The following is an 11,595-nucleotide window of genomic DNA, read 5'->3' on the forward strand; positions in this document are numbered from 1 at the left end:
CCTGTTCCAACATTTCTGTTTTTAAAACCAAAAAAAGGTAAAAACATTCTAATAGATGACTACCAAATGCAGCCTAAGCACATCTTATTGGCCTAATCTCAGCTCAAAACAAGCATAGGGAAACTTTAAAGACAAATGGCCTTTCTTGTTTTGGTCAGAAACTTGACCTGTGTGAGATGGGTCAGGGGTTCTCTAAAATGGATGCATCTCGTCTATCCTACAAGTCTGATGCCAAACAAAACTAGGATTGTTGTACACAAATACTTCTTCCAAACCTGGTTATTAGAAATTTACAGAGTAGAGTTGATTTGATTACACCCCGACACACAACTGTGTTTAAAAATCGCAAAAGATCTTCAAGGGCTGATGATTTAGAGTGTAACAATGAAAATGGCTCAAGTGGCCCACACAAACACATAAGCAAGGAAAGGGGTTGGAATAGATTATTGTTGTGCTTTACCATCAATGGTATTACAAGTATTTTATCAGGGCCCAAATAACAGCAGCTAGAAGAACAATCCCAATCACAGCCAAAAGCATACACATGCAAGAGCAACCACCACTAGTACGTTTGTTCAGAATTGCCAATCTCTTGGCCACACGCTGCATCCAACAAAAGACCAAAATAAATACAAAAAGCTAATAAACAGGTCAACTCTGAGGTATCATACAATCAAAGATTAGTGCAGTAACTAGAATTCACACGAGAACAAGGATTATCAACGAAAAAGTGCTCACTGAACTGAAAGTGAAAATTGTTTGCATCAGTTGGCTGTTCCCGCAACTGTTACTTGTGATTAACATTTGTTATCTTTAGCAGCACCATTTTGGATATGGTAATTTTCTTCCCTGTTCTGGTTATAAGATTGGGTAAATCTCACCTGGCATCCCTGCCGTTTGGTGAAAAGTACTAGCAGGGGCCCTCATGTTTCAAAAACATAAAGAGACTACAATCAAGGTCCCTATGTTGAATCGAGATATGTTCAAGTGACTTCTAAATTTCCTAGAATTGACTACTTACCCGGCTAAAAGAACCCTCCTAATTAATTAGGCCCTTGGTCAAAGATAATGACTGAGGGTCTTTGTAGGAACAGAGATAATAACCAAGGGTATAATTAGTTATGAGGATGTTTTGGTTGTGCAAACTAGTCATATTCAACATATACAGAAGTCACAAAAACTTGTGGAAATGATTATTGTCTTCTGTAGTTCTTAACTGCTTTTTTGGCAAAACATTTAACTGTCTAATTAAGTCCATCAATAAAAATTTCTATTGGTTTTGACAAATTTGAGATATTCAAAAGCATATTAGGTTCTGCACTTGCATCCGCAATGCAATATTATAAGTGCATGTTTGTATGAATGCAAAAATATAGACGTGTCCATGAGCATGAAAATAATTGTTTTTATGACCAACTAGACTCAAATGCAAGGTACAAATGTATATTGATTCTAAGAATGTAACCTGTAGTCTGGAGTCCGTCGAGTCCACATGTTGGTCCAAGGAATCCTGCACACTCGAGGAGAAAGGAGACATCAAGTTCAGGAATGCAGAATTAATTGAGAAAATAAGGTACATATAGGATAAAACAAAAGACACGGGAACCATCTAACAGAAAACATACAAGAAGCCTAGCGTGTAAGCCAAGTTCCTCGTTGACAGCCAATGCAATATGTTTTGTACTGATTACTGTCTCCTCCAACTTCTCAAGACCTTCATCTTGTTCTGCTGCCAATACAAGCCCAAACATATATTAAAATCATGAAGGCCAGAGAGAGAAAGCGAGAGAGAGAGAGAGAGAGAGAGATCTTTTTAACAAAGTCATAGAAATTTGCCTCTCATTATTTGCCGCTGAAAGCCAACAAGACCATGGTTGTCCAAGCCAGTTGTTCTGCTCATGATGTCAGGCTTTGTATCTGGTCCTAGTAAGCTGTCCCTATTAGCAAAACTGGACATATTCAGGGCAGAGGCCATCTGATTGGTTTTGGATCTCAAATTTGCAAGCATATCCTGGCGCCGATGCATCTCCTTCTCTGTTCTGGGTATTTTGAAGAAAATTTTTTAGCAAAAGTTAGGAACAAAACGATATAATCAAGAGAATTGGTTTTGAGTGCGAGAAAGGAATTTATAGGCCCCAAATATTGATAGAGATAACATATATCCAATATACATATATAATCAAGTACACAGTGTTCATACAAAGATTCCCTGGAAAATAAATATATTTAGAGAGCCGAATTGTGGTCTTAAACCAGAAATGCAAATTTATAATCAAGTAAATAAATAGACTCACTGCAACTAAAAACTGGAAGCCAAAGTATCACTGACTGAGGAAATCAATGGCAATGGGAGAGTAATTGAAATGAATAGCCATCCTTGGGGCTTGGGTATTAAAGTTGCAGCTGTTTAACTGCCTTCTCTCCCATGTACCCCTTCGTTTACTGAGTCCATCCGAGTCTGACCATTTCCTGAACGATTCCAGTCAATTCTGGAGCGATTCAAATCCGAATTGAATTGGCGCCAATGGAGACTGACCCCATACCCAATTCCGAGTTTGAAACCTTGAAAGCTTAGCCTTTACCCTAAATCTGGTCTTCCAATACCTGAAAATAATTCACATCTACACCTGAAGCTAAAGCCCCCCAATCAACCCCCCCCCCCCAAAAAAAAAGAAAGAAAAATTGTGATAGTTTTGTTTAGATATACTCAAATTAATGCAACAACTTCATTTTCTATTCAGGGAAAAACTTCACTTTGGATCTGTTTAACCCACTGTGTAGCTCACCTTTTATCCAAGGTTGGCCTCAAAAAATTTTCCTCTTTCTTTTCCAAAACTCTTGCAGAAGTTGTGAATCTATTCAGGCTTTAACCATCAAAGAGTATTCCCTTGTTGCCTATTTGTATTGGTATCTTTGTGGACAATAATCAAGGATCAAGTATCGGCATTGTACTGAATGGTGATTTTAAGAGACGTATGTAATTGAAGAGATGCAAAATATGCTAAAGATACACATAGAAATGGTCAAGTATATACAAATTATAGTTTTGAAGCATAAAACACCTTATTATAAAATATCATTGTTTTTTTACTTAGTCTAGTGATGCATAAAAAATAAAAAATAAAAAATAAATAAAAATAAAAAAACCTAGAGCGAGAGAGAGAGAGAGAGAGAGAGAGAGAGAGAGAGAGATCTACAACTCTTTTGTAAATTTGTTTCAATCCACTGATTTGAGCACTATAATTTCCCTATACTTGTTGAAATGGTGAAAATTAGGGTTCTTTTTTTTTTTTCTTTTTTTTTTTTTTTGGGTTAATGTTAGGTGATTTCCACCAAACTTGGATCAAACAGAAAAACAAGTTTCCAAGGTGGTTGCTCTCAGTTTATCTCACCCACGGTTTCTATTTTGCAGGTTTAAAGGAGGCATATCGAGTGCATCTTATCTGTACCAATTCATATCGGGCAATATAGGGTAGATACAAATTCTTTTTTCTTTTTCTTTTTTTTAAATAAGTACTGTACGGGTAAATATCATATCAATACCCACCAATATCTATACATATCACCCGATGCGACATGCACTGATACTTAAAACCCTGCAAATAATCACAGGTCAGTCTCCTTGTTTGTGGTCATAGAACCACATTGAGCATTGCAAAAGGAACAGACAAGTATATGAGGTGAACATTTGAACAAATTCAAGGCTATGTATGGATGTGTGCACAATTGTACTAGATATTAAAGCTTCAGGGAGTTTCTGAATTTGAATAAAGATGATCCTGGGAATGTTTATATCTCCGTCTTGTGGGAAGGAGAGCCTTGTGCACTTCAGCACATGTTTCCCACATGAGACGAATAAACAACACTACAATATTTGTGCAGTTTTTATCTACTTAGCATTATTGACTTTACCCTAAAAATAGGTCAAAGCAAGATTTTTATTTATTTATTTTGGGTGGTTTCATCTTAGTAAGTACGATGTGGTTTTAACCACGTTTGTGTAGATGCTAGCTTTATTACTGCAATTATCAAAAAGTTAGAAGGAGCAGTTATTGAACCATTAAAAGGGGAAATGATCAATCATCAAAGCAGTTCTGGATTTTGCAATTATAGGAAACTTGCAGAGGTTTTCTTATATTGGTGACTTGAGGTTTTAGCAGGGATTCTTCTGTCCATGATAATTCATAAAATTATTCGCTAGTTGGAAATCTTCCTTTGAACATTGCTACTCCTGTATTGCTGTTTCCCTTAGACTTGATGTTGATGAATCGTTTGCTTTAACCCCATAGATGGTCATAGAAGGTCTATTAACATCATCTAAAACCATCCGCCCCCAGCTTTCCTCAGCAACCTCTTCTCAAGTCGGTGATGGGCCATCTACCTTCCTTTGGCTTGATCCCTGGCACCCCAAAGGAGTCCTCTAACATACTCTTAGCACCAGGAATATATATATATATATAACTCAGGCTTGCCCAGGCTTGCCCTCGTGGCTGATATTATTTCTTCGGGCTCATGGTCTCCCCCAGCCACCTCCTCGAGCCAGCTTCAAGATATACAGTCATCTCGGACTCCCAGAGGCAAAGACATGACTCTACTCTTTGGATGCCCTCTTCTACCAAAATCCTCTCCGCCAAGGCTGCTTGGGATTTTGTTAGAATTCATGGTCCGGCCACTCCTTGGCAAAGACTTTTCTAGTTCCCTCATCACATTCCAAGGCATAGCTTCACGACCTGGAGAGTATTCACTAACTCCTTACCTACGCATTGCTTCCTCATCCAAAGAGGCATCCCAGCTGATCCTATGTGCATCCTTTGTGGGAATGAGCCAGAATCTGTGGACCACCTCTTCTTTGCTTGCACAGTCTCCAACTGCATTTGGAAAATGGTCCTTGCTAAATGTTGGCCTGCTACTACAAGAATCCTCCTTCTCCATAGAGAATGGATCTGGATCGACATGACCTTTTGGGGCAAGTTTACATGCGACCTGGTGGGAAAGCTTGCCTTCTATGCAACTATCAATCAGATCTGGATAGAAAGAAACCATAAGAAATGGACTCCAATTCTCACTCTCTAGATAAGATTTGGGGTTCCATCTCCTTTGATGTCAAAGCAAAGATCTCAAGGCTCTCTACCCCTTGTGATCCATCCAATAGAAACTGTCATATTGTAAATTACTGGGAACTACCTAGCTCCATCATCAAGAATGCATCCCCTTAAGCTGAGCATCTTTCTTTCCTTCCCCCTTCTCTAAGGGCTGTCTGTTTTCCCTTTCTTCTTGGTAATGAATTATTTATTCACCCAAAAAAAAAAAAAATTCATCTAAAACCTAAGGAGAAGTCTACTAAAATCTATCTCAGGCATATTTAAAAAATTCTTCCCATACCATAAAGATACCTTAATGTCCTCTCCAATCTTCACTGAATGCTATATCATGGTTCTCTCAATACAGACACCCCCTTAGTTGCAGTCTCAAGACACCTAAGTTTAATCAACTTTGCCCCCATTTTATAACCCAGCATTTCTACTTTGATTAGCCATCAAATTCAAAGCCTAAAACATTTTGTGGGCCCATGCCAGCAGTACAGCAACCATCATGCATCATGAAGAGAACAATCACTACAGGAAACACCATGGCAAGCTAAAATACTAAATTAAAAAACCTCCATCACATTACAAAGAACCTATTTATTAAGAAAATAAATTAAATAAATAAATAAGAAGAAGAAGAAGATATGTTCTTGAACTGCTATATCTTGAAAGTGATTCAACACACTGTGAGTAAGCCTCTAGAAAAAACTAAGATGGTAAAATCACCATCTTAGAGATTGGTATCAGAGCCTTCTTATCCACCGTGATTGGAATGTGAATTTTATTGTATCTGTCATCTGTATTGGGGGCTTAGAGTCTAGCCTGTTGAGGCCTGTGCTATTCTATGATTGTGTTTGTATCTCCAATTTTTTTCCATTAATAAATAAATTGTTATTCTACCATCAATCACCACAGATAAATTTAACTCTGCACAAACAATGATCTCATTTAATGACTGTACTAATAATCATAGCTTCAGTGGTCTTTTAACAACATGAAAGAGTACTTGTCCCAATGTCCTCAATATGGGGAAGAGCATCAAAATGTAGGTTTATAAAGAAGAAGCTTGGAAGAAACTAACAGTAGATGACATTGCAAAACTCACAGATCATTTTTTAAATATTCAGAAACAATTTGAACTAAAACACTTACATGGGCTGCTTAGAAGGTAGCTTAGATAAAAGGGACTGCAAACTATCAAGTCGGGTCCCTAGTATTGTAATCTTTCTCCTTATGGCAGACAAGTGACGTTGTGTATCTGGTCCTGATGAGAGCAAAGAACTCCTTTCAGAAATCATCCCATTTATATCATCAGCAAGCTTCTGTGCTTCATTTAATTCCTTCATCCATGAGTCTACAGAAGATGCCATTGCAGCTGAAAGATAACAGAGACAGCTTACTCAGATTTCAGATGCAGATAAATCAGAGAAACGGTTTATTTTAATGGAAACAAACCTTGGTTTAGGTTGTATACATGTTGGGCCTTTGGTCTGATGGGTTTTCTTTATAACATGCCATGTTAATCAGCCTAAAATATGGGTAAGAGGAAGAAACATGAGATATATTTTATTAGTTTAGTTAGAGTCTTATTTATTTATTTTTAATTATCATCCAAGTGTTTTACTTGGGTTGGATTAGGTCTCTAAATACCCAGCCTTGTTTTAAGCTGTTTTCCTTTGTTTTAGGCTGAGCTTTTAATAACAGTAGACTAACTCCAAGGTAAGATATTGGCTGAAAGAGACTCCTGTTTTGATTCTTTTTATTAAAGCATACGTAAGGGTCATGCATTGTACACGAATAGATTTGGCTTGTTGCCTTTGGGTCTGTGGTACTCAATGATCTCCCTGGTGGTGATTCCAAGGTTGGGGTAATAGTGGTAATTCCAGCCCTGCAGATCAGGTGGTGATCCCTGATTATATCCTTTCTATTTTTTCTTTCCATTTAGCTTCAGTTTCAAAAACCCAAAAAAATCCTATCATTTTCAAGAGTCCTAGTTGTTTCTGCTTCTTCAAAATGTCATATTTTCTGGATCAATCTTTCAATTCTGATTTCAGTTAAGGATTCTGTTTACTGCTTAATCACTAATCAATCCCATAACTGATTCTGTTCTAAACTCCCTGATTTTCTGCACTCAAATTCTGGCTCCCTGTCAGAAATTTCAATTTGATCTCTTAAGAAGGATACTGACATAAAAAAATCTGATTGTTGGATTGCTTTATAATTTTGATGATTTGGTCCTTATACTTGAGAGTTTTCACCAGTATATTGACCAGATCAGATCTTTTGATATTCTGATATTTGAATTCTCTCAAATCTGGTTTGTCCGTATTCCCTACAATGCAGTCCCGTTGCAAGCTGACCTCCCACTTGATGTAGTTCAAAGAAGGAAGGAGGAGGGGTCGATTGGGGATTGTATGAGGATTATTCTAGAAGGCCTGAGTGTGATTGCGGGGAGTAACTTGGAGAAGATTCGAACTGTTAATGAGAAGATTTTATCCAGTTACTAACTATTTTGTTTACTTTCTATTTTAAGTTCTTTAGTCAATAAGTTAGATTTTAGTTTCTATTTTTTAGCATCCATGTCTGTTTTAGAAGGCAGTATTTTATAAAGCCTTACTAGTTTCTATTTTTTAAAGGGGGAGGGATTGGGATAACACTGAGTTAATTGTTTGTATTTAGAGGGGGGTCTATTTCTAAGAGTTCCAAAGTTGTAAGCCATGCAAGGAAGCTTTTATTTGCTGTGTTTATTAGAGATTATAAATAAGAGAGAAGGGCACTACAATAGCAATGATGAAGTTTGATAAAAGATTGGCTTTATGCTGTCAAACACTCAAACTCAGAAAGGCGGGTCTGTGGGATGCAGAAACCCTAGTGGGAAACTAATTTGGAGTTAGGTGGGAGGCCTGCTCTGCCGTTCAAGTGGGAGACTTAACATATCTTTTTTTCTTTGTTTTATTTAATTCCGTGCATATTTCTTCTCAGTTTCTCAATTTCCAGATCTGAATATTTACCTCCCACTGTGTGCTGATCTGTTTGTCTCCATTCTTGTTTGATCATCAAGTATCCTACTGGGAAAAGGCTGTCGGTAAGTTTTCTTATCGATTTGAGAGTCCTTAAGGTTTTGGGTTGTTATATGTTAGTCTATTCTGAAGGCTGTTATTGGTTAAAGAGGCCTACTTGCAATCAATTTCTTAAATCCGTTGGTTCCTATCTCCTAGATTAAGAGCTGTCTCATCTAGTTTATTCCCTGAACAGAAAAGGATTCCTTCTTGTATGAAACCATACATTCATAGCCTGCGAATGCCCTGTTTTGGGGTAAGGGACACGGTCATACTTTAGTACCTAACCATTGGATCACTTTGATCTTTTGAGACCCAATTCCTATTGTTATTCGTCACCTCTGACCAGAAATCCAAGTTGATAAGAGCTGATTTGGAGATCTATTCAATCTTCTAAAAAATAGGATCTGTTATTGGACCTGAACCTCACATTCAGCCATTGGATTCCCTTTAGTTTTTTCATCCGTGTTGGTGATTCTAGGAACCCTTGGTGGTGATTCAAGGTTGAGGTACTGGTGGTGATTCCATACCTGCAGATCAGGTAGTTTATGGTCATATATTTTATTTCTTTTCTTTCCCACAATTGCTTATAAACTTCAGTTCCTTTTTAAGAGGCATCAAATTTCTAATATTGAATTCTCTGGTTTTTTAGGTTTTAAGAAACATAGCCCCCAAAGGATTTTCTCATTACCCCAAATATGTCAGTTTCAGATCATAATTTACAAACTTGATCTACTACATGTACAATTTATTCAACTGAATTTTTAAGCTGATTAGAATTGTTTAAATCGAGTTATCTGGTTTTCTCTCAAACCTGGTTTGTCCTTTTCCCTGAGATCTTGTTGCAACTTGCAAGCTAATCTGCCACTGGATTTATCCTGGTTCGAGTTTAACACTGCATTATTAACAAAAAGAATTCAGCAGAGATACTAACACACATTAAAAGGGAAATAACAGCCTTGACAACAAATAAGTGAAAGAAATCTCAATCAGAATGCAAATTATTGCTAGGGAAAAAGCATGCATGAAATGTGATTCTTCTGAACCAAACATTGACTTAGCATCTTTAAAATCATATCAGCAGAATGCTCATAAAACCCCATGAATGAAATATTATCACAACCTTAGGCATCTCTGTGTGCCTCATCCTCATAGTTGAATGAATATATTAAATCCAAGGTGTTTCCCCCACTTCAAATCTGATTCCAATCTAACTGCAAATTGTTACAACCATTTATCCCAAAAGCTCAAGCTTTTGAGTAAGAGCCACAACAATGTAGATCAGCACACAATATAAATTATTTCAGCTCACTCCAAGAATTATTTTCTTAACTTGGAAAGAATCAAACTTCTTCTATGGGGGTTTTCCATGATTGAAAACTAAAGATTATATGTTTTCATGAATAAGACATCTATAAGGTAGATAGAGCGTCCCAGTGCACGATGCTCCCGCTACTACAGGGTCTGGGAGGGGCAAATGTAAGCAGTGTTACCCCCACTACGCGAAGAGGCTGTTTCCATTAGAAAGAAGATATAACGACTGATTAAAATACTCTCGTAAAAATTACAAATAAGGCTCGGCTTTGATCGTTGGGAGTCCAAACAGCGGCGAATTGCCATGGTTCTGCATTGGATTCAGTAATGATGAGTAGTCCAAAACTGCCAGGTTAAATTCCTACCAAGGCAACTAATTCCGGTATGTCAATAGAAGCCAAACTCCGCAACATTAGTTGGAGATCCACATTTCAATTGGTTGAGGGAAATGGGAATTGAAGCGAGAGGATGCGAATACCATGATATGAATGTATTTTCAACAGTTACGATTGTGGATCAAACAATTCCTGGATGTTGGGACTCCTACCATTCAAACTGAGCTATAGATCATGCTAGTACAAAGCCTGTTCCAATTAAGTACACCTATGACAGAACCAGGTGAACCCCCCCCCCCTACCCAAAAATATATATATATATATATTCCAATGAAAAGGGAGTAAAATGTAAGCCAATTGATAACTTTTATCCCAGCAGCCAGCCGAAAACGGATCCTTCTCATCAAACTACTTCAAAATTTCCTTCTCCTGCAGTCAACAAAGTCCAATTCCCAGTAGAACCTTTAGGTCCATCCGCTTTCACCAGAGAATGAACACCTAGAAAAATCCGTTATGTTTCTCCAATTGCACCAGAACAGCTATTAAAAATGACCAGAAGAAAAGAAAAGAAAAAAAAAAGACCGCAGTGCCATGAAAGAATCACAGAATTGTACCACTTTAGCAAGATGCACCTTTTTCTCACAGTTAAAGACTATGCTAAGAATCCCTAACAACGAAACCAATCACTTCCCATCAACCAAATTCTCCAACTAAATAAAAAAAAAAAAAAAAAAACCTAAAAATCTAGCCCAATTCCACAAAACAGAAACTGCCCCTGAATCTTTTTCCATAATTCAAGACATTGAGGTAAGAACCATTGAGAATAGAGAAATACAAGAAATCGTCATTGATCTCCAATTGGGAACATAAATTGACAAAACATTTAACAGGAAAAAAGAATAAACAAATTACCTCACAACTCGAATCGAATCTGATCAAACAGAGTCGATATAGGGAGACGACGATTAGAGTCAAAGAGAGGTTGTAATCGTTTTGATCAGCAGAAGGTTTCGGTGGAAACGAAGACACACGCGGTGCCACCGAAATCCGGCTGAGCTTGTCCGACTTTTACAATCGAATTTAGAAAGAGAAAACCAAACTCAGCATCATTAATGTCGTGTTTTACATTCATTAATACTACTATACAAGCAGCGTGGCGTAGCGTGTCCGTGAAAGTTTAAACCCAAGGGCCCGTGCTGGTTGCCTTGATGAGTTAGAAACTTGCCATTTGAAAAAATATATATATATATATATGGGAAAAGGTCTTGAAAGCTGGCAAGACACCTTGGAATCAGGTGTGCTAGCAAATGTAGATCATTGGATTAGATAAACTACATCAATACCGTTGGATACCTACTGTCTTAGGTAGCTTAATCAGCCCCGACGTTGGATGGTCTTCTTCTTCTCCCTCACTTGCTCCGGCGATTTTTCATCCTTAAAGCAGCTACCGTTACCACAGTCGAGGTAGAAGAAAGCTCGAAGGGAGAGAGAGAGGAACAACAAAAATCATAAGAAAAAAAGAAAAAGAGAACTAAGCTCAATCTGGACAGTGGCAGCGGAAAATTTCCGACTTGTTTGGTGCTCTTTCTCTCGCTCTTTCGCTTCTCTCACCAACGGGCCAAAGGAACAGGGATTACAGTGATGGTAGAACGGTCGATGGAGAGGAATAGCAAAAATCATGAAAAAAAAAAACTGAGATGACGTTGCCGTTGTCACTGCCGTTGTCCAGGAAGAAGAAAGCTCGGGGGAGAGAGAGAGAGAGAGAATACCAGCAAAAACAAAAACAAAAAAAAGAGTGTA

At 37.7% G+C, this 11,595-nt stretch overlaps 1 protein-coding gene across 2 annotated transcripts; it reads right to left on the reverse strand.

Moving 5' to 3' along the window:
• Positions 1-247: 247 nt before the first annotated feature.
• LOC122075398 (syntaxin-52-like) lies at positions 248-10,916 on the reverse strand. 2 transcript variants are annotated; one of them, XM_042640409.1, is made up of 7 exons: positions 10,708-10,916; positions 8,961-9,041; positions 6,240-6,462; positions 1,837-2,039; positions 1,626-1,729; positions 1,466-1,510; positions 248-603 (listed from the first exon to the last, which is right to left on the reverse strand). In XM_042640409.1, exons 3-7 carry the CDS (start codon positions 6,455-6,457, stop codon positions 472-474), a joined length of 702 nt encoding a protein of 233 aa, XP_042496343.1. In that variant the 5' UTR covers positions 6,458-6,462; positions 8,961-9,041; positions 10,708-10,916; the 3' UTR covers positions 248-471. The 2 variants fall into 2 exon arrangements, with proteins under 2 accessions (XP_042496343.1, XP_042496344.1); XM_042640410.1 differs by having other exon boundaries at positions 1,626-1,726; positions 10,708-10,915.
• Positions 10,917-11,595: the final 679 nt, after the last annotated feature.

The sequence above is a fragment of the Macadamia integrifolia genome, chromosome 4, assembly GCF_013358625.1.
Source record: "Macadamia integrifolia cultivar HAES 741 chromosome 4, SCU_Mint_v3, whole genome shotgun sequence".
Classification (NCBI taxonomy): Eukaryota; Viridiplantae; Streptophyta; class Magnoliopsida; order Proteales; family Proteaceae; genus Macadamia; species Macadamia integrifolia.